Genomic DNA, 25,783 nt, shown 5'->3' with positions numbered 1-25,783 from the left:
ATGTGTGTATGTATATGTTTCTTCCAGATGTAGTGATCCCAGAGAGCCCTGAGGCCTTTGTTAAACTAACTGAACAAACCCTGAGGTCCTTGGATGGTAGGCAAGATGCCGTAGTGTGGAAAAATAACACTAACAGCCTACTTACTGCCTGCTAGTAGTTTGGTTTGGTTTTCTTACTCGCACACTGAAGCATAACAGCAATTACTGTTAACCAACAGCACCACTTCCTAACGATTTGTATTTTTTTCTATTACATTTTGCAGCACATAGGCTACTGTAGCTAACCTCAAGCTAATTTGTGGTTGGCATCCTGTGTGTTTCAAAAGGTGCATGTTGTTGTGCACTGTTGGGGAGATGTTGTTGTTTTTTGTGTTACAAATGTCCTTTGTCCCTTGTCTTCTAATTTACCACTGAATGGATAACACTCACTATTAATGATATCTTACAATGTTTTGGATGGATTTCTAAGTCTGTTTGAAGAAAACATTTAGGGACGGTTTTTCGGGCACAGATTAAGACAGATTAAAGGAAAACTCCACCCAAAAACAACATTTTGGTATTTGTTTCATTAATCCATTGTTGACATAGTCCCAAAATGTTTTGCTTGTCACCAATCAAGATTTCAAGATATGTAACTTTCATATTATTTTCATGTATTTTGAAAGTTACATATCTTGAAAACTAGATTTTCGGTGGAATGTTCCTTTAAACGAATCCAGGCTGTATCACATCCGGTCGTGATTGGGAGTCCCATAGGTCGGCACACAGTTGGCCCAGCGTCGTCCGGGTTTGGCCGTCATTGTAAATAAGAATTTGTTCTTAACCGACCTGCCTAGTTAAATAAAGCTTAAATAAAATTAAAAAAATTAAAAACTCCTGAATAATCTACATTGAACGTGCTTTTAAATCCAACAGGAGTAGGCTTAATCTAGGTCTAAGAAACCGGCCCGTGAACATAAAATCAAAGCCTTTATCTAACTGTATTCCATCTCATCTTCCCATCCTCAGGAGAGGGAGGTACCCTGGAGACTCACATCCTACAGTTGGACAAGGTTCTGGACACAAGCCGGTTCCACCTGCAACAGACAGAGAACATAATCCGCAGCCGCACCCCGACTGGCCCCGAGCTGGACGCTTCATACATGGGATATGTGAGTACCGCTGGTCTCATTCACTGGTTAATATACTGGTCTCATTCACTAGACTAGACACCTAAGTATTCTGCAGCCAATTTGGCTCTCAGGGTTTGTAAACATGAAGTTACGATTTAAACTATTCCATGAATGTTATCGGTATGTCTGATAAGAGACCCTTATCACCGTTCTGTGAGTTACAGTTCCAGCCAAACGTTTGGACACACCTTACTCAATCCAGGGTTTTTCTTTATTTTTACTATTTTCTTAATTGTAGAATAATGGTGAAGACATCACAACTATGAAATAACACATATGGAATCATGTAGTAACCAAAAAAGTGTTAAACAAATCAAAATATATTTTATATTTTGAGATTCTTCAAAGTAGCCACCCATTGCCTTGATGACAGCTTTGCACACTCTTGGCATTCTCTCAACAAGCTTCATGGGGTAGTCACCAGGAATGCATTTTATTTAACAGGTATGCCTTGTTAAAAGTTCATTTGTGGAATTTCTTTCCTTCTTATTGAATTTTTGACAGTCAGTTATGTTGTGCCAAGGTTGCGGAGGGGGGGGGGGGGGGGGGGGTTATACAGAAGACAGCCCTACTTGGTAAAAGACCAAGTCCATATTATGGCAAGAACAGCTCAAATAAGCAAAGAGAAACGACAGTCCATCATTACTTTAAGACATGAAGGTCAGTCAATACGGAAAATGTCAAGAACTTTGAAAGTTTCTTCAAGTGCAGTCGCAAAAACCATCAAGTGCTGTGATGAAACTGGCTATAATGAGGACCGCCACAGGAAAGGAAGACCCAGAGTTACTAATGCAGCAGAGGATACGTTCATTAGAGTTACCATCCTCAGAAATTGCAGCCCAAATAAATGCTTCACAGAGTTCAAGTAACAGACACATCTCAACATCAACTATTCATAGGAGATTGCGTTAATTTGGCCTTCATGGACACTAAAGAGGCTTTTCTACTGATTCTGAAAAACACCAAAAGAAAGATGCCCAGGGTCCCTGCTCATCTGCATGAACATGCCTTAAGCATGCTGCAAGGAGGCATGAGGACTGCAGATGTGGCCCGGGCAATAAATTGCAATGTCCGTTCAGTGAGACGCCTAAGACAGTGCTACAGGGAGACAGGACGGACAGCTGATCGTTCTCACAGTGGCAGACCACGTGTAACAACACCTGCACAGGATCGGTACATCCGAACATCATACCTGCGGGACATGTACAGGATGGCAACAACTGCCCGAGTTACACCAGGACCGCACAATCCCTCCATCAGTGCTCAGACTATCTGCAATAGGCTGAGAGAGGCTGGACTGAGGGCTTGTAGTCCTGTTGTAAGGCAGGTCCTCACCAGACATCACCGACAACCACGTCGCCTATGGGCACAAACCCACTGTCACCTAGACCAGACAGGACTGGCAAAAAGTGCTTTTCACTGACGAGTTTCAGTTTTGTCTCACCAGGGGTCATGGTCGGATTCGCGTTTATTGTCGAATAAATGAGCGTTACACCGAGGCCTGTACTCTGGAGCGGGATCGATTTGGAGGTGGACGGTCCCTCATGGTCTGGGGCGGTGTGTCACAGCATCATCGGACTGAGCTTGTTGTCATTGCATGCAATCTCAACGCTGTGCGTTACAGGGAAGACATCCTCGTCCCTCAATGTGGTACCCTTCCTGCAGGCTCATCCTGACATGACCCTCCAGCATGACAATGCCACCAGCCATACTGCTCGTTCTGTGCGTGATTTCCTGCAAGACAGAAATGTCAGTGTTCTGCCATGGCCAGCAAAGAGCCCGGATCTCAATCCCATTGAGCACGTCTGAGACCTGTTGGATCGGAGGGTGAGGGCTAGGGCCATTCCAACCAGTAATGTCCGGGAACTTGCAGGTGCCTTGGTGGAAGAGTGGGGTAACATCACACAGCAAGAACTGGCAAATCTGGTGCAGTCCATAAGGAGGAGATGCACTGCAGTACTTAATGCACTGATTGTTACTTTTGATTTTGCCCCCCCTCCCCCTTTGTTCAGGGACACATTATTCAATTTCTGTTAGTCACATGTCTGTGTAACTTGTTCCGTTTATGTCTCAGTTGTTGAATCTTGTTATGTTCATACAAATATTTACACATGTTAAGTTTGCTGAAAGTAAACGCAGTTGACAGTGAGAGGACATTTCTTTTTTTGATGAGTTTACTAAAGGACACACATAAGAAGAAAAGACTTGCTTTGGCCAAGAAACACGAGGAATGGACATTAAACCGGTGGAAATCTGTCCTTTGGTCTGATGAGTCCAAACTTGAGATTTTTGGTTCCAACCGCATGTGTAGTTCCCACCGTGAAGAATGGAGGAGGTGTGATGATGTGGGGGTGCTTTGCTGATGAAACTCGTGATTTATTTAGAATTCAAGGCACACTTAACCAGCATGGCTACCACAGCATTCTGCAGCGATACGCCATCCCATCTGGTTTGCGATCAGTGGGACTATCATTTCTTTTTCAACAGGACATTGACCCAACACACCTCCAGACTGTGTAAGGGCTATTTGACCAAGAAGGAGAGTGATGGAGTGCTGCATCAGATGAGCTGGCCTCCATAATCACCCGACCGCAACCCAATTGAGATGGTTTGGGATGAGTTGGACTGCAGAGTGAAGGAAAAGCAGCCAACAAGTGCTCATCATGTGGGAACTCTTCAAGACTGTTGGATAAGCATTCCAGATGAAGCTGGTTGAGAGAATGCCAAGAGTGTGCAAAGCTGTCATCAAGTCAAAGGGTGGCTACTTTGAATAATCTAAAATATCAATTATATTTTTATTTGTTTAACACTTGTTTGGTTACTACATGATTCCATATGTGTTATTTCATAGTTTTGAAGTCTTCACTATTATTCTACAATGTAGAACATAGTTAAAATAAAGAAAAACCCTTGAATGAGTTTGTGTGTCCAAACTTTTGACTGGTACTGTATGTCTCAATGGAAGGTCTTTGGGAAACATTGTGTCTTTATCTACACAAATCATGTGGTTTGTAAAATAAGTATCTACTCAGCGGGATTACATGATGTGAACTTCTCAGTGACATGCTTTCCATCCGCTGCCTGTCCTGTCGTGTTGTGTAGATGCGTCTGTTGGGCGAGTGTCGTGGTAGTATAGACACGGTGAAGAGGGTGGGCTACGAGCTGAAGGGGGAGGAGGACAAGGCCTCAGGACTCGCTGACCCCATTGGTGGTGATTCACAAACAACAGGTAACGTTTGGCTTTCAGATGTTGATACTGTACTGTTTACAGTGCCTTCAAAGTTTTCACACCCCTTGACTTTTTCCTCATTTTGTTGTGTTACAGCCTGCATTTAAAATTTATTAAATGTACCCTATAATGTCGAAGTGGAATTATGTTTTTCAATATTTTTACAAATAAATGTTTGTATTTGTATTTATTAAGGACCCCAGCAACAATAAGGCAGTTATATACAATGTTAAATATTACATGACATTACATTTCATAACACTTTTCACAACACACCAAGTGTGCTTCCCCAGGCCTCTACTACCACATACAGTGGCTCCAAAATTACTGGCCCGCCTGACTGGCAATGCACAAACAATACTTTAACAAATACTATAAACAATATAATTATAGAGAAACTCAAAATACCAACATGTGAGAAATACTGTACTTTATTAATGTTTCAATGGAACCCACCACAATCATACAATTATTTAAAACAAAATACATTTCACCAAAATCAAGGTTTCATAATTATTGGCACTCCTCATTTAGTACTTAGTGCCACCACCTCTGGCAAGGATAACAGCATGGAGTCTTTTCCTGTAATGTTTCACAAGGTTAAGGAACACATTTGGAGGGATTTTGGACCATTTCTCTATGTAGATCCTTTCAAGGTCCTTCACATTCTTGGGTTTGCGCTTATCAACTGCCCTCTTCAACTCAGCCCACAGGTTTTCGATTGGATTGAGGTCCGGCGACTGAGATGGCCATGGCAAAACATTGATTTTGTTGTCACAGAACCATTTCTGTGTGGATCTTGAGGTCTGTTTGGGGTCATTGTCTTGTTGGAAAGTCCACATACGGCCAAGTCCCAGCCTTCCGGCAGAGGAAACCAGATTGTCAGCCAAAATTGTCTGATACTTGGTGGAATTCATTATGCCCTCAATCTTAACCAGTGCCTCTGGACCTCTGGAATTAAGTTTGTCTCTATAATTATATTGTTTATATATTTTTAAGTATTGTTTGTGCTTTGCCAGTCTTGTGGGGTACGCATGGGTGTCCAAGCTGTGTGTTGGTAGTTTAAACAGACAGATTAGCTACTGTTGTATCATGTATTGACCATCACAGTTTACAAATCAGGGTTACTCCAAGCAGTTTAGTCACCTCAACTTGCTCAATTTCCACATGATTTATGACAAGATTTAGTTGAGGTTTAGGGTTTAGTGAATTATTTGTCCCAAATACAATGCTTTTAGTTTTTGAAATATTTAGGACTAACTTATTCCTTGCCACCCATTCTGAAACTAACTGCATCTCTTTAAGTGTTGAAATGATTTCACTTGCTGTAGTAGCTGACGTTGTGTAGTGTTGAGTCATATGCATACATAGACACACTGGCTTTACTCAAATGTCATTAGCATGTCATTAGTAAATATTGAAAAAGTAAGGGGCCTAGACAGCTTCCCTGGGGAATTCATGATTCTACCTGGATTATGTTGGAGAGGCCTCCATTAAAGAACACCCTCTATGTTCTGTTAGACAGGTAACTCTTTATCCACAATATAGCAAGGGGTGTACAGCCATTCCTTAAATATTCAAAGCTGAAATGTCTTGAGTCAAAGTATTCAACCCCTTTGTTATGTCACGCCTAAATAAGTTCAGGAGTACAAATTTGCTTAACAAGTTACAAAATAAGTTGCATGGACTCACTCTGTGTGCAATAATAGTGTTTAACATGCTTTTTGAATGACTACCTCGTCTGTGTACCCCACACATATCTGTAAGGTTCCTTATTTGAGCAGTGAGTTTCAAACGCAGATTAAACCACAAAGACCAGGGTGGTTTTACAATGCCTCACAATGAAGGGCACTTATTGGTAGATGGGTAAAAAAAGTTATTAATTACACTTTGGATGGTGTATCAATATACCCAGTCACTACAAAGATACATTTGTCCTTCTGAACTCAGTTGCTAGAGAGGAAGGAAACCGCTCAGTGATTTCACCAGATCAATGGTGATTTTAATGGCTGTGATAAGAGAAAACTGAGGATGGATCAACAACATTGTAGGTACTCCACAATACTAACCTAATTAACAGGGTGCAAAGAAGTAAACCTGTACAGAATAAAAATATCCCAAAACACGCATCCGATTTGCAAGAAGGCACTAAAGTAATACTGCAAAAAATGTGGTAAAGCAATTCACTTTTTGTCCTAAATACAAAGTGTTATGTTTGGGGCAAATCCAATACAACACATCACTGAGTACCACTCTCCATTATTTCAAGCATAGTGGTGGCTGCATCATGTTATGGGTATGCTTGTAATCGTTAAGGACTAGGGTGTTTTTCAGGATAAAAAATAAACAGAATTTCGCTAAGCACAGGCAAAATCCTATAGGAAAACCTGCTCCTCTGCTTTCCACCAACCACTGGGAGATGATTTGACCTTTCAGCAGGACAATAGCCTAAAATACAAGGCCAAATATACACTGGTGTTGCTTACCAAGAATACCGTTAATGTTCCTGAGTAGCCAAGTTACTGAATTTTGAAAATAATAATGGCCAAATGCACAATCCAGGTGTGTTAAGCTCTTAGAGACTTACCCAGAAAGAAGATAATCATTCATTTTCAGTAATTGTGCAAACATTTCAAAAAACAGGTGTTCACTTTGTGATTATGGGGTGTTGTGTGTAGATGGGTGAGATTATTTTTTTTAATCCATTTTGAATTCATGCTTTAACACAACAAAATCTGGAATAAGTCAAGGAGTATCAATACTTTGTGAAGGCACTGTAAATCAGGCTTAACATAGTCATTAATGGAGAGGTCTTTAGATGTAAAGTAGCAATGGTACGTTGATGCCCAAAACTTGTAGTCAACAATGACACAGCATTGTGTGGTGGTTGTGTGTTTGCTGCCTTGTCTTTGCCTTATGCGCTAGTAGGCTCAATGAGAGAAGTAGGTAAAGAAGTACAAAGTCAGACGTTTTAAGGCAGATTCTTCCTTTGGGGCAGAAGAATACACATGTCGTTGGGCTGTACTGAGCTGTAAGTTCTATCGAACCTCAAATGCCTGAATATATAACTAGCCATAGACATAATAGATAAACTACACATATATCCCGTTACCAAATTAATCATTTCATACCCTTTCTTTCCTTCCTCCTATACTGTACTGTACTGTAGGATAGTTACTGCAGTCTCAGGCCCTGAGTAAAGAGATAGAAAGACATAGATATAATAAATAAATACGCATATATCCCATTACCAAATAAATATTAAAATACTCCTTCCTTCCCGCTGCAGTGTAGGTGTGATGGAACACTGGGAATTGCTGCCCCATCCCAGGCCCTCAGTAAAGAGATGGATAAATATAGTATAGCTATATTGTATAACGCCGTTTATATATTATAATATCCCTTTCTTCCACCCCTGTGGTGTAGGTGTGATAGAACGTTGGGAGTTGCTGCAGGCCCAGGCCCTCAGTAAAGAGATGCGTCTGAAGCAGAACCTTCAGCAGTGGCAGCAGTTCAACTCTGACCTCAATGCCGTGTGGGTGTGGCTGGAGCAGGCTGCGGCGGAGCTAGAGCAGCAGCGGAGCCTGGACCTCAGCACCGACATCCAGACCATGGAGATGCGCATCAAGAAACTCAAGGTGATCTTTTGGTTTTTGCTCTCTGAGTCCTGAAATGGGTGTTTAGCATCCTCACTAAGATTAGAAAGCTTGCAAGGTTTGCAAGGCTTTCCCAAAGTTCCCGGGTTTTTCAGAAATCCCGGTTGGATGGTTCCCAGTTGGAGGATTCCCTCCTTGCTTATTCCCTCTTAGTTATTGGGAATCCTCCAAATGGGATTTCTTAAAAACCTGGGCTCTTAGGGAAAGTTTCTGAAATTTTGCAACCCTAATTCTCATAAGTTACTTTTTTTTAAAGACTCTATGCTGATATTATACACCATCTCCAATCATCTCTTTCCATAATGTCTTTCTACAGGAGCTGCAGAAGGCTGTTGACAAGCGTAAGGCCATTGTGCTATCCATTAACCTGTGCAGTGCAGATTTTGTCCAGTCTGTCACAGTGGAATGCCAGGACCTGCAGGCCAGGTTGAAAGAGATGAACAACCGCTGGGACAGACTTGGCACCTCTCTGGGGGAGTGGAGGGCAGCACTACAGAATGCCCTCATGCAGTGTCACGTAGGTGTCCAGCTGTCTATCCACCTAGCTTGGTCCCAGATCTGTGCTGTCTTGCCAACTCAAATGGCCGTTGAGGAGTTTGCAAGATAGCACAAACAGATCTAGGACCAGGCTACAGTTTTTTTGGTTTGTTTTGCTTTTAGGGGGTAGATCAGCTTTTATATTGCATGTAGATAGTGGCTTCTATCAATGTAATTGTCTGCATCATTTTTAGTCCCCCATATACAGTATTTTGGGGGAAATATATATAATTTGTATATATTTTCCTTTATTATTTTCACTTAACCCTATCATCCCTCCCTTATTTGGAGTAAACTAATGGATAACAATACTTAGGATTCTACTTCCAGCTTATATATACTATATACATTTTACAGACACAGTATATTTTACGTTCGTCTTTTAAAATGTATTTGTGTTTATTTTTTATGTCCCACCCTTCAGCTCCCCTTAACCCCTCCCATCTATCTCTGAATACCATACATTTTTTTTATTTGTCTTAGCCATGTATTTTTCAACTGTGCTGTGATGTTTCACAAAAGTCCCCAACCTTTCTATTCTCATAGTTTCTACAGATTGCTACAGATTTCTACAGAAAAAAATTCTGATATACCTCAACTGGTTTGCCATCCAGTGCTTGAGTTTTCCCTGATTTAAAGGCTTTAATTGCATCAAGAAATTCCTCCTCTGTAAATTGGCTTTCTGTACAGCTGTTCATTTAAAATAGTAGTAATTCACTTCGGTTAGTGGAGATGGAGGAGACTGAAATGAAAACATATGCTCCAAGTACTTTGCTCCCTCTTTTTAAAAATGTTGTTTGGTGAATCGTGGGTGACTCACGTCTCATTTGTAACAAATTTCAGTAAATTATTTTTGGTAGCATTTCCATGATGAAGATTAAGAAGTAGACCAGGCTACTGTTGACTTAATCAAAGATCCAAAACTGGACAGATATTGTTTGCATGTTTGACAACTGAGACAGTCTCGGTGTCCTGGACATCAAAATCAAGGTTTATCATTAGTTAGACATGTGAAATATGTTACTTTTGGTAGAAGCCATGACTTTTGATAGAAGGTGGCGTGGAGTGCTGAATACTCCATCGTCTTTGCATTTGTATTCACATCTCGTCTCCTGTAGGACTTCCATGAGATGAGTCACGGCCTGCTACTGTGGCTGGAGAACATTGACCGCAGGAGGAACGAGATCGTTCCCATTGACCCCATCCGGGACAGCGACACCCTCCACGATCACCACAAAACACTCATGGTCGGTAGAGAAGCCTTATGTTGATGTGTAATCCTGAAACTCAGAACCAAATCTTGTTTGTGACGAAAGGCTAGTAAAACTGTGTTTTTTAGGGATCCGTTTGATGCAGAATCTCTAATATTGATTCCATTATGATTAGTTGTTTGGAATGCAAGGTCATTTATAGATCAGAGATTCTGCGCAGTCGGACTGCAATGTAGTCAATGTTAAACATGCAAAAACCATATTCTGTGAATCACTAACTCCTTGCACTATGATAGTGAGCCTGAGCCACAATTTTATCTCCACTCCTCTCCTTCTACAGCAAATCCGTGGTGAGTTGCTGGACTCCCAGAGGAAAGTGTCGTCCCTGCAGGACATGTCCCTACAGCTGCTGGTCAACAGCGAGGGCTGCGACTGTCTGGAGGCCAAAGAGAAGGTGCATGTCATCGGGAACCGCCTCAAACTGCTCTTCAAGGAGGTGACCAGAGACCTCAGAGAGCTGGAGAGAATTCTGAACATCACTAGTAGCCAACAGGTCAGAACAGCAGCGCTTGTACTGCACAATTAAATAGAGCAATTGAATGCACCTCCATGCAGTGCACAAATTACACAATAATAAATAGTACAGGAGAAAAATTTGGAGCCTTTCTTTACTGTATCTAACACAATTTCTCATGCTCGGTCCCTCCCTCCCTGTGTGTGTGTGTGTCTCTCTCTCTCTCTGCCTTTCTGTCTCTCCCTCCCCTTACTCTCTCTCTCTTCCTTCGGTCCTGTCTCTCTCTCTACTCTCAGGATCTGTCTTCATGGTCGTCGGCTGATGAGCTGGACACCACCTCTGGTTCCATCAGCCCGTTGTCGGGCAGGAGCACGCCAAGTCGCCGTCGATCGGTAACGTATAGTAGTCCCCCTTGCGCAACATGGTGCTCTACCAGAAGGAAAGTGTTTGGTACTCCCCGAAAGGCCCAGACAGTGCATCACTTGTGTCCCCGAATGCAACGCCCAGTTTTCTCCAGTTTAAGCCCATGCAGAGTCACTCCCTCCCACCATCCCAGCACCTCTCCTTCTCACCTCTGATCTGTACACCGACTGATATACTTTTCCCACCACACTCTGATCCTGTTTCCACACCTTTACACCTTGCACGTCTTCTTTTCCCCGAGCCAAACCCACCAGAGTTTTGGAGACATGGCTATTCCCTCTCTTTTTTTCATTCTTTTTTCCTTCCCCCTTTTTTATTTTCCCCTTCTCTTCTTGATTGAGTTGACTTCAATTTCTACCCAAATTTGAACATTTGAAGTCAACATGTCTTTACGTCCCAAATTCTGCCCCCTAAACTTCTACTTCTACCGGACTGACTCTTCCTTGTTTTGTTCTTCCATTATTTAGTGTTCTGTAGTTGTAGGTCCCTGTAGAGTAGTGCTCAAGGAATACTGGCTCTTTGATACTGCTGAAAACACAAAGTAGAACATTTAATCCAATTCTCCAATTTCTTTTTGTTTTTCTCTGAAGTAATGACCTGTTTTTTTTAAAGTCAATCCCGATGATTGATCTCAATGATTTTAAGATACAGTACATGTATGTCTTGTGTCTCCCACATAACAAGTCATTCAGGACATAGTACAAGTCGTGCTTCAGCAGCGTATGAATTCACGTTGTTCAAAATAACAGCATGGCCATTCAGCTGTAGCGGTTCAAAGTAGCTGTGTACTTTGAAAAAAAAGCCAGTTTCCTTGTTTTCCATTGAATTATCTATCTTGTTGTCACCTTCCTTCACACATCTGATTTTGTTGCTGCCTTTCTAATCTTTCATTTTGGGTAGTTCCTTTTCATCGGTAGCTTTGTTCTTGATTTGCCTGGACTGAAACATACTTTCTTTCTTTTACCCCCCCCCCCTGTTCATTGCAAACAGCAACGGGGCAAATGTAGTCTGTCCCAGCAGACCTCTGGACCCTCTGTGAGCAGTCCACACAGACCACACAGGTACCTTTCTCCTGGTTTCTAGAACACCCAGAAGATAATGGAACTCGTGGAACATGTTACACCTGTTCTGAAACCGCAGTCCGTTGTGCTGCACTGCACACATACAGTACAGGGCAACGCTACAGTGCAACGGCAACAAAAAATTACGATACAGGGATAGAAAACCCTGAGTGCTGTTTATTTTTTTATTTTTTACTTACTACCAAAGGTTCATTTAAGGTTAATGATTAAATGAATTCCATCATCTTCTACCATTCTAGATACTATGTAGAGGCTAGGGGTTTACAGTAGGTGGTGGTTATATCCCACAAATCCTTTACACTACAGTTCCGCAAAATATAATGAGACTTGCAAGCCTCTTCGCCACCAATGTCCTCGGCTGCTTGATTAACCGCGCTACCAAGAATGCACCTTGAGTGCTTAACATACTGTAAACTGTTTCTCTAATACAGGGCCCTTAACGCTCCTTTTCTACTGCTGATGGGCACACACAGTTTTTCTTTTGAATTGCCAAGCCAGCAAGTGTCTGCAATGAACAATGTGATGGCAGCAAGTCTATCTCTCTATTCCTTTCTCTTTCTTTCTCTTGTGTGTGACATCTCTTCTATTTCACATAACTAATCCACCATCTCCCCCTCGTTCCCCTCAATCTGCCATCTGTGGGTCTCGCCTCTCAGGTCTCCATTTGTGAAGTGTTAGGGGGGGCATTTTGGTCACAGTCTAGAGTCTAGACGGTCAAACCTGAGGGTAAAACAGACATCAGTGTTATCTACACACATATTGTTAGTAATCATTTTAGAGTAAGCTAATTTCACAGTTATAAAATAGACCTCAGAGCTATGTAAAACAGATCAACATCAGGTATCACATTGCCGCAAAGTCACTGTACTGTAACTCTTCTCGGCTGTTGTTTTGTTACTTTTACATCCCTTGTGCATTGTCCAAACAGGTTATTTAACGTATTTAGTAGCGATTTAGTGTTCCGGTCAGAGCTGGGATCAATTCAGGAAATTCAAGAAGTCCTCATTGCTTTTCAATTTTCAGTTTACTTCCTGCATTGACTGATTATGGTTCCTCTCAGTTTGACAGCAGCCAATGTTTTTCACAGTCAAATGAGGCTGTATTACGATGCTTCTGCTGCTGACTAATGCTAAAAAAAAAAGAGCAGAGCTACAGCTACCCCCTTTAAAACAGACTGCTCTATGCTGCTATGCTCCTGTCTTGGCATGCTTTTTTAACAGGATATAAACTCATCAGTGAGACCCTTGTTGGAATATTTAAATGTTCAACTGCTACTTTTTGTCACGCATCCTAACACCTCGCATCCTTTAGAAAGGAATGTCAGCTCCACATATTTATTTTATGGGCTGGAAAGGATTGTTACTTGAAAAGGTTTGTCAAGTGATATTCAAATGACTCAGTCAGTGTATTGATCACAGATATCGTTTGGTTATTCGATCATGTTTGTGGAGATACACAGTTCATCATCGTAATTGTAGTTCAAGAACTGCCATACCGTAGTTCCTCAAGATGATTTGGGATAGTTTATATCTTATAACTAACTAGTTTTTTTTAAAAATTGTATTATTCTAATCAATCTAACTACAGTACATAAGGTATACTTGGATGGATGTGTGGTCTGGATGCAGATCCGTAGCTCTACAGGTATCATAACCTAAATCTACTTGGCTTGGTGTTGTTGTGTGCTCCCCGAATCGTGTTTAATCAGGTCTCCCAACGTCGCTGGGTCCGCTTCCTCCCCTTCTGAGGCCGAGGTGATACCATCGTCATTCCTGTACCGCGTCCTGTGCGTGGCGGTGCCCCTCCAGTTGCTCCTCCTCCTGCTGCTGGTGGGCATGGCCTGCCTGGTGCCAATGTACGAGGGGGATTTCAGCTGCAGCCAGTCCAATAACTTTGCCCGTTCCTTCTACCCCATGCTCAAATACACCAACGGGCCCCCTCCTGTGTAGTCTATCATGACAGACCAAACATTTGGTTCTGGGTGCCGAGCGAGATTACTTCCGGTATATTCCAGCCTGGCCCTGGCATGGAGACGAACCTGAGGAGGACAGTTGAGGTTTTTGAACATCATCACAGTCTGGGGTTTTTAATTGTATTGGAACTGTTTCAATGCTCCACTACCTTGCAGCTTCCATGAAGAATAGACAGATAAGCAATGCCGTCATTCGGCTCCTTGTGCCCCCCCCCCCCATAAGCAAGAAACATAGGAACCCAAATCTCAAACTGATCTTTGGACGTGTCTTCTTTGTGTGGATGGAGTACAGCAGCTGTCTTAACTTATCTTTTGTGGCTGATAGAATCACTCATGTCATCTTTTAGTTGTCTGTCATGTATAGACGGGAAAAGCATTTTTTTTGGAGCAGCACATGTAAGAACCAAAAATGTTTCTGACTGCAGTCAGTGGATATCAACTGGATGCTGGAACTGTTGGGTTGAAACACAGCTGCCATTTGACACCTAGTTCAATACAGAACATGTAACCTGTGAATTTGCCTGTTGTAACAATTGAAAATTTGTAAGATAACATTTTAAGATGACTTTCATTGCATTTATTTTTTACATGTATTTTGGCATGCAGTTATAATCTTTGATTTTACTTATGCTTTTACTTGATACGTGTTGAATAGTTTATCTTTTAAAAATATGAACTATACTGTGTGTGTAAGAATCTATTTAATCTGAATTGTGTTTTGAGTGGGTATGTAAAACAAATGAAATAATGAGAGTTGTTTGCTCTAAACTGTTTGACTGTATAAGAAACCTTTACAAATATGAACTGTATGGAAATAATGTACTGAACACATTTTGTTGTTATTTTTCTAATTGAAAATATGGAAATGATCTACTTACTATTAATCAAAACTATAACGAATTATAAAACAACGGTATATTTTCTATGGCTCTGTGCGTTCAGTATTACATGTATAACAGTCCAGGATTACTTAACATGTTCTGTACATAATATAAATGTATATCTATAATGTATATCTGAGCCTAAATCACAAATATTGAATGCCAAATTCTCATTTTGATTGTGTCTTTTATTCAAAATGGCTGATTCAGTGCTATTGACTTGACAGTAAGTGGATCTGACTTTGGATACGACATAAACTCATGTCAAATCCAATTTCAACGGGCAAAAATATATATGATGCATCTCAAATGAATACATTTTGATCATTTAAATAAATCATTCATATCATACAGGTGCCTGTCCTGAGCAGAGTCCTCGGGATGAGCAGATGTACGTTTCGTTCACAGGAGAGCCTCGGGGCCAGTGGACCTCTGAGAGAAAGCTGAGCGGGATGTGACAGACCCAGAGGTATCTCGGTCCTGGAGCTGTAGGAGATGGTGGTTCTGGTAGTGGGTAGGACAGGGCCAGGACAGGGCCAGGGAGTGGTGGTGGAGGTCATGGTGGGGGTGATGGTGGGGGTGAAGCAGGCTCTCCAGAGATTTGATGATCTCATAGTTTGGAAGGGCCAGGGCTGAGACATCCAGACCTAACATCTGAGAGACCACCATACGGAAGTCTACCAACTGAAACAACAGAGTAAACATACTTCCAGTCAGGTTTCGGATGGTCTTTTTCTGTACTCCTCAATCAAATTATATTATGTGTGTGTGTGTGTGCGTGCGTGCGTGCGTGCGTATGTGCATGTTAATACGACTATGTATCCATCCATCCATCCTCCCCACCTCTCTCTCTCTGTCAGTGAGCTGAGCCAGGGTCTGTCTAAGGCTGGTCAACTGCTGCTGGGCCTCCCTGGCCAGATGCTCCTGGCTCTGTAGGTCTGTCCTGGCTGTGCTGAACTTCTTCTCCACCTTGGCCTTGCCCTTCTCCAGGTCCTCCAGTCTCTGACTCTGCTCCGCATTGGTCTGACTCTGCTCCAGGACTTTGAGCTTCGACACATCATTCCAAATTGGACATGAATGTATTTTGATCACGTTACTTAACAACAACATAACATTAGAAAGTATAGTCTTTAAACAATTATTCCCAATTTACATATAAGACCGTGCTTAGGGGTTTTAATAACCAACTTTTATTCAGACTCAATATGCAATCTTGTAGCTACAGGAAGTCGCCAGGAAATGAAGTTATATGACTCTGCCTCTAGAGGATGTGTGGGCCTGAGCTGTCCTGCCCTCTACCTTCAGCTCGTTGGTGTGTGACAGCTGGGCCTTGAGCTCTGTGATGGAGACCTTACTGGATCCTAGTTCCTCCTGTAGTCGCTCCACCTTCTTCTTTAGGATAGAATAGATACTTAAGATAGAATAGATTCTTTAGATACAGTAGAATACATACTTTATCGTCAGTTTAGTAAGAAACAGAAATGTGGCTTCTGTCTATCTTAACCTCGCCCCTGGATGTGGAGCTTTAGGGGTTCAGTTTTAGGGGGTAAGTGCCATGCTAAAGGGCACAATGACAGGAGCTAGTACCTGGGATCACAGACCAGCAGCCCTTCAGTTGCCGGTTCAGTTTCCACTTTTTATGCCCGTGCCTGGGGCTTGAACCAGCAACCTTCTGGCTACTAGCCCACCCCTCTAGCCTCTAGGCTACCTGCATCTTCCGGGCGGTCACATTGGCGTCGTCTCGCTGCATGGCCAGGGCTGAGCGACTTCTCTTTTCCTCCTCTAGCTCAGACACCTTCCTCCTCAACAGCTCCATGTGGAGCTCCTTACTCTCCAACCGCTCCTTCTGGATCTTCAACTGCAGGTAACATGGTATACGGTAAACATGGTAAACAGGTATTTAAGCACAACATACAAATTATACTAGTAGATGGAACAGTAATGATAGTAACTAGATTGACATAAATGTTGGCGTGCGATCCATTAAATACTGTACATTGTGGAATGCGGATCATACAAAAATACCAGTGTGCTTGAGTTTTGTTTTATACAATGATGTAAGGTGTGACAATGTATACAACGATGTAAGGTGTGCAAACAACCCTCTGACTATAAACAAATGATATGTACACTCTTTAAGTTGTTGGTTCAGTAGCTACTAGTTTCATTTTGTGTACCTTTCGCTGTTGGTTGTGGGCCAGGGTCTTGCTCTCCACCAAAGCCGTCCCTTCTAGTTTGACAAGTTGCTCTGCCCGAGACAGAATGAGCTGAAGTCTCATGTCGTAGCCCAGGTCAGTGGCGATACCGTCTACTTTCATCCTCTCTGACAACTGTTCCAGGAACTGCTCATACTACATGGGAAAACACAAGGCCCATATTTACATAGTGTCTCGGAGTTGGAGTGCTGCAATTTAGCCTTTTAAATAATATATGCCATTTAGTAGACGCTTTTATCCAAAGAGACTTAGTCATACATGCATACATTTTACGTACGGGTGGTCATAACGAATACGAGTTCTTAGATGCCTGTTCTTAGATGAGTACTCCTACTCTGGGGACACTTTGTGAATTCAGGCCAAGGCAGTAATATCTCTGCTATTCTAGAAACATCCAAATCCATTTACAGTAAATGTACCATTCTGATTTTAGTACGAGGATGGTCGTGGTCCCGGTCCTATTAAAGTCCCTTTCCAGATTTGGTCATAAAAAAAAGCTCCCACACATAGTATGCTGCTCCCGCACTCTATAAACTGAGTTTATGAGGCACTTTTGCCTTGCCCATTCTCCCTTTGAATGGCACACACACACAATCCATGTCTCCATTGCCTCAAGGCCTTCAAAATCCCTCTTTAACCTGTCTCCTCCCCTTCATCTACGCTGATTTGCTTTGAATTATTAGGCTCCCCATTAGCGTCCGCTAGTCTTAGTGACGGGGTCCGACACACAACGAAAAAGGCTTTACCAAAAAATAAAATACTTTAGAATTGACATCCGTTTCTAAACATGAACATGTAGTGTGTGTGTGTGCATCTATCAGTTAGCACACGTCAGTACATACACACAACAAGTAGGTCACATGGGGGAGAGGCGTTGTTGTCAGGTGCGTGAATGAGGACCCAAAAGCGAATTAACAAAACAGAGTTTCTTTAATGACGAAACACATGTAGGCTCAGATGGACAGGCAGATTCCGACAGGACAGGACAAGGTTAGATGAACTGGCAGATTCCGACAGGACAGGACAAGGTTGCAGCAAACACGACGATAGTCTGGTTCAGGCATGAGAAACACAAACGAGAATCCGACAAAGACAGAAGCAGAAACAGAGAGAGATATAGAGACCTAATCAGAGGGAAAAAGGGAACAGGTGGGAAAAGGGGTGAACAAGGTAGTTAGAGAAGACAAGGAACAGCTGGGGGAAAGAGGGGAAGAAAAGGTAACCTAATACGACCAGCAGAGGGAGACAGGGTGAAGAGAAAGAACAGGAACAGGACACAACATGACAATACGTGACAGTACCCCCCCACTCACCGAGCGCCTCCTGGCGCACTCGAGGAGGAAACCTGGCGGCAACGGAGGAAATCATCGATCAGCGAACGGTCCAGCACGTCCCGAGAGGGAACCCAACTCCTTTCCTCAGGACCGTACCCCTCCCAATCCACTAGGTACTGATGACCACGGCCCCGAGGACGCATGTCCAAAATCTTACGGACCCTGTAGATAGGTGCGCCCTCGACAAGGATGGGGGGGGGGGGGGGAAGACGAGCGGGAGCGCGAAGAACGGGCTTAACACAGTAGACATGGAAGACCGGGTGGACGCGACGAAGATATCGCGGAAGAAGAAGTCGCACTGCGACAGGATTAATGATCTGAGAAATACGGAACGGACCAATGAACCGCGGGGTCAGCTTGCGAGAAGCTGTCTTAAGGGGAAGGTTCTGAGTGGAGAGCCAAACTCTCTGACCGCGACAATATCTAGGACTCTTAGTTCTACGCTTATTAGCGGCTCTCACAGTCTGCCCCCTATAACGGCAAAGTGCAGACCTGACCCTCTTCCAGGTGCGCTCGCAACGTTGGACAAAAGCCTGAGCGGAGGGGACGCTGGACTCGGCGAACTGAGACGAGAACAGCGGAGGCTGGTACCCGAGGCTACTCTGAAAAGGAGATAGCCCGGTCGCAGACGAAGGAAGCGAGTTGTGGGCGTATTCTGCCCAGGGGAGCTGTTCTGACCAAGACGCAGGGTTACGAAAAGAAAGACTGCGTAAGATGCGACCAATAGTCTGATTGGCCCGTTCTGCTTGACCGTTAGACTGGGGGTGAAAGCCGGAAGAGAGACTGACGGAAGCCCCAATCAAACGGCAAAACTCCCTCCAAAATTGAGACGTGAATTGCGGACCCCTGTCCGAAACGACGTCTGACGGAAGGCCATGAATTCTGAAAACATTCTCGATGATGATTTGTGCCGTCTCTTTAGCAGAAGGAAGCTTAGCAAGGGGAATAAAATGAGCCGCCTTAGAGAACCTATCGACAACCGTAAGAATAACAGTCTTCCCCGCTGACGAAGGCAGTCCGGTGATAAAATCTAAGGCGATGTGAGACCACGGTCGAGAGGGAATGGGAAGCGGCCTGAGACGGCCGGCAGGAGGGGAGTTACCGGACTTAGTCTGCGCGCAGACCGAACAAGCAGCCACGAAACGACGCGTGTCATGCTCCCGGGTGGGCCACCAAAAACGCTGGCGAATGGAAGCAAGCGTACCCCGAACGCCAGGGTGGCCGGCTAACTTGGCAGAGTGAGCCCACTGAAGAACGGCCAGACGAGTAGGAACGGGAACGAAAAGAAGGTTCCTAGGACAAGCGCGCGGCGACGGAGTGTGAGTGAGTGCTTGCTTTACCTGCCTCTCAATTCCCCAGACAGTCAACCCGACAACACGCCCCTCAGGGAGAATCCCCTCGGGGTCAGTGGAGGCTACTGAAGAACTGAAGAGACGAGATAAAGCATCAGGCTTGGTGTTCTTAGAGCCCGGACGATAAGAAATCACGAACTCGAAACGAGCGAAAAACAGCGCCCAATGAGCCTGACGCGCATTAAGTCGTTTGGCAGAACGGATGTACTCAAGGTTCCTATGGTCAGTCCAAACGACAAAAGGAACGGTCGCCCCCTCCAACCACTGTCGCCATTCGCCTAGGGCTAAGCGGATGGCGAGCAGTTCGCGGTTTCCCACATCTTAGTTACGTTCCGACGGCGACAGGCGATGAGAAAAATACGCGCAAGGGTGGACCTTGTCGTCAGAGAGGGAGCGCTGAGAAAGAATAGCTCCCACGCCCACCTCTGACGCGTCAACCTCGACAACGAACTGTCTAGAGACGTCAGGTGTAACAAGGATAGGTGCGGAAGTAAAACGATTCTTGAGGAGATCGAAAGCTCCCTGGGCGGAAACGGACCACTTAAAGCACGTCTTGACAGAAGTAAGGGCTGTGAGAGGAGCTGCCACCTGACCGAAATTACGGATGAAACGACGATAGAAGTTTGCGAAGCCGAGAAAGCGCTGCAGCTCGACGCGTGACTTAGGGACGGGCCAATCAATGACAGCTTGGACCTTAGCGGGATCCATCTTAATGCCTTCAGCGGAAATAACAGAACCGAGAAATGTGACGGAGGAGGCATGAAAAGTGCACTTCTCAGCCTTCACAAAAAGACAATTCTCTAAAAGGCGCTGGAGGACACGTCGAACGTGCTGAACATGAATCTGGAGTGACGGTGAAAAAATCAGGATATCGTCAAGGTAAACGAAAACAAAGATGTTCAGCATGTCTCTCAGGACGTCATTGACTAATGCCTGAAAGACAGCTGGAGCGTTAGCGAGGCCAAAAGGAAGAACCCGGTATTCAAAGTGCCCTAACGGAGTGTTAAATGCCGTCTTCCACTCGTCCCCCTCCTTGATGCGCACGAGATGGTAAGCGTTACGAAGGTCCAACTTAGTGAAAAACCTGGCTCCCTGCAGGATCTCGAAGGCTGAAGACATAAGAGGAAGCGGATAACGATTCTTCACTGTTATGTCATTCAGCCCTCGATAATCTATGCAGGGACGCAGAGACCCGTCCTTCTTCTTGACAAAAAAAAACCCCGCTCCGGCGGGAGAGGAGGAGGGGACTATGGTACCGGCGTCAAGAGCTACAGACAAATAATCTTCGAGAGCCTTACGTTCGGGAGCCGACAGAGAGTATAGTCTACCCCGGGGGGGAGTGGTTCCCGGAAGGAGATCAATACTACAATCATACGACCGGTGTGGAGGAAGAGAGGTGGCCCTGGACCGACTGAACACCGTGCGCAGATCGTGATATTCCTCCGGCACCCCTGTCAAATCACCAGGCTCCTCCTGTGAAGAAGAGACAGAGGAAACAGGAGGGATAGCAGACATTAAACATTTCACATGACAAGAGACGTTCCAGGAGAGGATAGAATTACTAGACCAATTAATAGAAGGATTATGACAAACTAGCCAGGGATGGCCCAAAACAACAGGTGTAAAAGGTGAACGAAAAATCAAAAAAGAAATGGTTTCGCTATGATTACCAGAGACAGTGAGGGTTAAAGGTAGCGTCTCACGCTGAATCCTGGGGAGAGGACTACCATCCAAAGCGAACAAGGCCGTGGGCTCCCTTAACTGTCTGAGAGGAATGTCATGTTCCCGAGCCCAGGTCTCGTCCATAAAACAGCCCTCCGCCCCAGAGTCTATCAAGGCACTGCAGGAAGCTGACGAACCGGTCCAGCGTAGATGGACCGACAAGGTAGTGCAGGATCTTGAAGGAGAGACAGGAGTAGTAGCGCTCACCAGTAGCCCTCCGCTTACTGATGAGCTCTGGCTTTTACTGGACATGAAGTGACAAAATGACCAGCGGAACCGCAATAGAGACAGAGGCGGTTGGTGATTCTCCGTTCCCTCTCTTTAGTCGAGATGCGGATACCTCCCAGCTGCATAGGCTCAGCACCCGAGCCGGCAGAGGAAGATGGTAGTGATGCGGAGAGGGGGGCAACGGAGAACGCGAGCTCCTTTCCACGAGCTCGGTGACGAAGATCAACCCGTCGCTCTATGCGAATAGCGAGTTCAATCAAGGAATCCACGCTGGAAGGAACCTCCCGGGAGAGAATCTCATCCTTTACCTCCGCGCGGAGACCCTCCAGAAAACGAGCGAGCAAAGCCGGCTCGTTCCAGTCACTGGAGGCAGCAAGAGTGCGAAACTCAATAGAGTAGTCTGTTATGGATCGATTACCTTGACATAGGGAAGACAGGACCCTGGAAGCTTCCTCCCCAAAAACAGATCGATCAAAAACCTGTATCATCTCCTCCTTAAAGTCCTGATACTGGTTAGTACACTCAGCCCTTGCCTCCCAGATTGCCGTGCCCCACTCACGAGCCCGTCCAGTAAGGAGAGATATGACGTAGGCGATACGAGCAGTGCTCCTGGAGTAAGTGTTGGGCTGGAGAGAAAACACAATATCACACTGGGTGAGGAACGAGTGGCATTCAGTGGGCTCCCCAGAGTAACACGGCGGGTTATTGATTCTGGGCTCCGGAGATTCGAAAGCCCTGGAAGTGGCCGGTGGATCGAGGCGGAGATGGTGAACCTGTTCTGTGAGGTTGGAGACTTGGGCGGCCAGGGTCTCAACGGCATGTCGAGCAGCAGACAATTCCTGCTCGTGTCTGCCTAGCATCGCTCCCTGGATCTCGACGGCTGAGTGGAGAGGATCCGAAGTCGCTGGGTCCATTCTTGGTCGGATTCTTCTGTCAGGTGCGTGAATGAGGACCCAAAAGCGAATTAACAAAACAGAGTTTCTTTAATGACGAAACACATGTAGGCTCAGATGGACAGGCAGATTCCGACAGGACAGGACAAGGTTAGATGAACTGGCAGATTCCGACAAGACAGGACAAGGTTGCAGCAAACACGACGATAGTCTGGTTCAGGCATGAGAAACACAAACGAGAATCCGACAAAGACAGAAGCAGAAACAGAGAGAGATATAGAGACCTAATCAGAGGGAAAAAGGGAACAGGTGGGAAAAGGGGTGAACAAGGTAGTTAGAGAAGACAAGGAACAGCTGGGGGAAAGAGGGGAAGAAAAGGTAACCTAATACGACCAGCAGAGGGAGACAGGGTGAAGAGAAAGAACAGGAACAGGACACAACATGACAATACATGACAGTTGTGCCGCGAAGTGTCGTTTTATTCGTTTTTTTTTTAAACCAGGTTTGCTGAGTTCCATCCACTCATGGCTCTGTATAATACTGTGTTTCCTTGAATTTGTTCTGGACCCGGGGACTGATTTGAAGTGGATTTAACTAGTGACATCCATAAGGGACCTTAGCTTTCACCTGGATTCACCTGGTCAGTCTATGTCATGGAAAGAGGAGGTGTTCGTAATTGTTTCGTCCACCCAGTGTACGTTTTACATTTACATTTTCGTCTTTTAGCAGACGCTTTTATCCAGAGCATCTTACAGTTAGTGCATTCATCTTAAGATAGCTAGTCAATTTTTCAAGTCAATTTTTCCTCAATAAAGTAGCTATCAGAAAAGCCAATGCTAGTATGAAAAAGGAGTTGGTTCACGAAAGGCAAGGGTGTGGTTGTTTAGATATTTTTTGAGGAGGGGGATTGGGTGCTGTGGGATTATTTACTATAGCGTACTATAGCATGGAGGTATCAACAGTGTTATATACTCCCGTAGTTATATGTTCTATATACTGTGTCTAACATTAGTTATAAAGACTGTTATCATTTTTTTTGGGGGGGGGGGGGTCCAGCACCAGTGGAGAAATGTGTGATGTTCACCTACTGCACACTCTACATGGTTGCCAGTGTGCTCACTCACAAGCTGTCTGTCATGACTCAGCCCATCTCGGTGCACGTCTGAAGTCATCAGCTCCGCTTCCAAACACTGCAGCCTGTCGCTGAGGTCTGTGACCTGTTGCTCAGCCAGCTGGGCTCTCTGCAGGGCACTGTGGTGGAGCTCTGTCTGCCTGGACACATCTTCACGGACCTGGGACAGCCTCCTCTCCATCTCCTCCGTGATCTGACAGGAAACATTGGTCTCTACAACTTAAAAACACAACTACTGATAAAGAATAACTACTCAAGGTTATTGCAATGCGCACCCACTTTAGGCTATCGTTCAAACATTGTATCTCCAGGTATAAAATGATTGAAAATCCTGATTGATTATCTATCAGTATTGATTATCTATCAGTATATTATATTCTTGCCTATTGAAACTGTCACACAATGTAGCAGTATAAGAACAGAAAAACCCTACTTACCGCTTTCATGCGTTCCTGCCTGGTGCAGAGGTCCCCAAGTCTCTGTAGTATTTCCTCCTCAGTTGGCATGGAGAGACCCAGCTGCAGAAGGGCCCCTACCTCCCCCAGGAGGGCCTGCAGTCTCCCCTGTGAATGGGGTCTCAAAATTTCTAGAATCCTTCAAACTGGATTTCTGGGAAAACCTGGGAATATTGCAATCCTACCTTTGTAGCCTGGTTTTTCCCCTGGCTGGTCTGGAGTTTCCCTTCCAGCTCCTGGATCTGCCTCTCCAGGCACCCTGCCTCTTGCTTGGCTGCCTCAACCACACGTTGATTGGCCTCCAGCCTCTCTGCTAGACTCTGGTTCTCCATATCTGTGCTCCTCTTGGTCAGCAAGGCACTATCTAAATCCTGGAAGACATATTTTGATAAGGAAATGCAAAATTGCAACAAATAACCATTTACTGTACATAATGCATGTATAAAGATTTAACACATTAATTGATGCTTATACACAACAAAGATGGCAGTAGTACACTACTGAGACAAGCCAATTCCAGGCTGTACTGCCCTGGAAAATATATATCAGAGCCAGCAAAGTACAGCTCGTATCAACACAAAGTGAAAAGCGTATGTGTTTTAAAAGGATGCACATATGGATACATACCAGTCTGAGCAGATCGAGAGCCTCTGCACTGCCTGCTGTGTTCCTCCTCTCCCGGGCCACCTCTGCGACCAGTCTCATCACCGTCTCTCTGCTGGCTTTACACTCTACCTCGTAGGACCTCACACTCTCCTCCAATACTGAGACCCTCATCCTCAGTCTGTCCCTCTCAAGGCAGGGCTCCACCTGGGGACACATTAAGCAGGGCACAATGTTGTGGAACAAGTTAAATATGTTATGTTAGTAGTCTCCGAGTGGCGCAGCGGTCTAAGGCAGCGGATCCCAGGCTGTATCACAACTGGCCATGACCGTGAGACCCATAGGGCGGTGCACAATTGGCCCAGCTTCATCCGGGTTAGGGTAAGGTTTGGCCGGGGGGGCTTTACGTGGCTCATCGCGCTCTAGCGACTCCTTGTGGCAGGCCGGGTGCCTGCAGGCTGACTTTGGTTGTCAGTTGAACTCTGTTTCTTCCGAAATATTGGTGCAGCTGGATTCCGGGTTAAGCGGGCGGGTGTTAAGGGACACAGTTTGGCGGGTCATGTTTCGGAGGAAACTTCACCTCTCCCAAAGCCTGTTGGGGAGTTGCAGCGATGAGACAAGATCGCAATTGAATATCACGAAATTAGGGAGAAAAGGTGGGTAAATTTAAACAAATTATAACAATATGTTATGTTAAAGGACAACTTTACAACCTAATTTTTAAAGGACAACTTTACAACCTAATTTACTTTACAACCTAATTTTAATTACCTGTGTATATGTGAAAACGGCAAATTACGTTTTTTATTTAAAAAAAAATATAAGGTAAAAAAGTTAAACCAGATAACATCATTTTTTTTTTACAACAGTGATTGTCAAACACTGCGATTTGCGGTGACGTTTGCAGCAAAAAAAAATGTCCTTTAAGTGTAGAACAAACATGCTTCCCTGACATGTAGAATAAGGTCAGCTCTATTCATGACATTTCTATTTTACCTTATCCAGTTGTCTGCCTTCTGTTGCGATATCAATACTTTCCATTTTATTTTTCTGTTTTATCTGTAGGTCGCCTTATAAATAGAATAGATATAGGTGAGAGTTTTGTGTTGGGATTTCAACCAAGCTATACAGTGCTTGTTTCCAGGAGTCTCCAGGAGTCTCCAGGCAACAG

The 25,783-nt window shown here is 44.4% G+C and overlaps 2 protein-coding genes across 2 annotated transcripts in view; one reads left to right on the top strand and one right to left on the bottom strand.

Moving 5' to 3' along the window:
- The window catches only part of syne1b (spectrin repeat containing, nuclear envelope 1b), a 136,589-nt gene extending 121,739 nt beyond the window's left edge, over window positions 1-14,850 (top strand). The window contains exons 143-152 of the mRNA XM_090210871.1: window positions 28-96; window positions 1,009-1,151; window positions 4,275-4,401; window positions 7,828-8,039; window positions 8,374-8,574; window positions 9,713-9,841; window positions 10,146-10,358; window positions 10,616-10,711; window positions 11,733-11,803; window positions 13,533-14,850. Of these exons, the coding sequence (XP_090066997.1) occupies window positions 28-96; window positions 1,009-1,151; window positions 4,275-4,401; window positions 7,828-8,039; window positions 8,374-8,574; window positions 9,713-9,841; window positions 10,146-10,358; window positions 10,616-10,711; window positions 11,733-11,803; window positions 13,533-13,773 (1,502 nt within the window). The 3' untranslated portion in view covers window positions 13,774-14,850. The remainder of the gene's footprint in view (window positions 1-27; window positions 97-1,008; window positions 1,152-4,274; window positions 4,402-7,827; window positions 8,040-8,373; window positions 8,575-9,712; window positions 9,842-10,145; window positions 10,359-10,615; window positions 10,712-11,732; window positions 11,804-13,532) is intronic.
- Window positions 14,851-25,774, bottom strand: ccdc170 (coiled-coil domain containing 170). The gene is made up of 10 exons (XM_021573788.3): window positions 25,609-25,774; window positions 24,637-24,819; window positions 24,195-24,380; window positions 23,992-24,117; window positions 23,547-23,747; window positions 16,855-17,028; window positions 16,386-16,535; window positions 15,977-16,069; window positions 15,521-15,724; window positions 14,851-15,361 (listed from the first exon to the last, which is right to left on the bottom strand). The coding sequence occupies exons 1-10, from the start codon at window positions 25,651-25,653 to the stop codon at window positions 15,080-15,082; spliced, it is 1,644 nt and encodes a 547-aa protein (XP_021429463.3). The 5' UTR covers window positions 25,654-25,774; the 3' UTR covers window positions 14,851-15,079.
- Window positions 25,775-25,783: the final 9 nt, after the last annotated feature.

This window comes from Oncorhynchus mykiss, chromosome 19 (assembly GCF_057628025.1).
Source record: "Oncorhynchus mykiss isolate SJ-2025 chromosome 19, ASM5762802v1, whole genome shotgun sequence".
NCBI lineage: Eukaryota > Metazoa > Chordata > Actinopteri > Salmoniformes > Salmonidae > Oncorhynchus > Oncorhynchus mykiss.
Note: the sequence above shows the minus strand (reverse complement) of the source record. Positions and strands in the feature narration are given on the sequence as shown.

Excerpts from the sequence above, each read along its gene's own strand:
- ccdc170 (XM_021573788.3), bottom strand. The coding sequence starts at position 25,653 with ATGGAAAGTATTGATATCGCAACAGAAGGCAGACAACTGGATAAG. Across the intron at positions 16,536-16,854 it reads CCCACAACCAACAGCGAAAG|TTGAAGATCCAGAAGGAGCG; the intron begins GTACACAAAATG and ends TGTTACCTGCAG. Across the intron at positions 15,725-15,976 it reads CACACACCAACGAGCTGAAG|CTCAAAGTCCTGGAGCAGAG; the intron begins GTAGAGGGCAGG and ends GATGTGTCGAAG.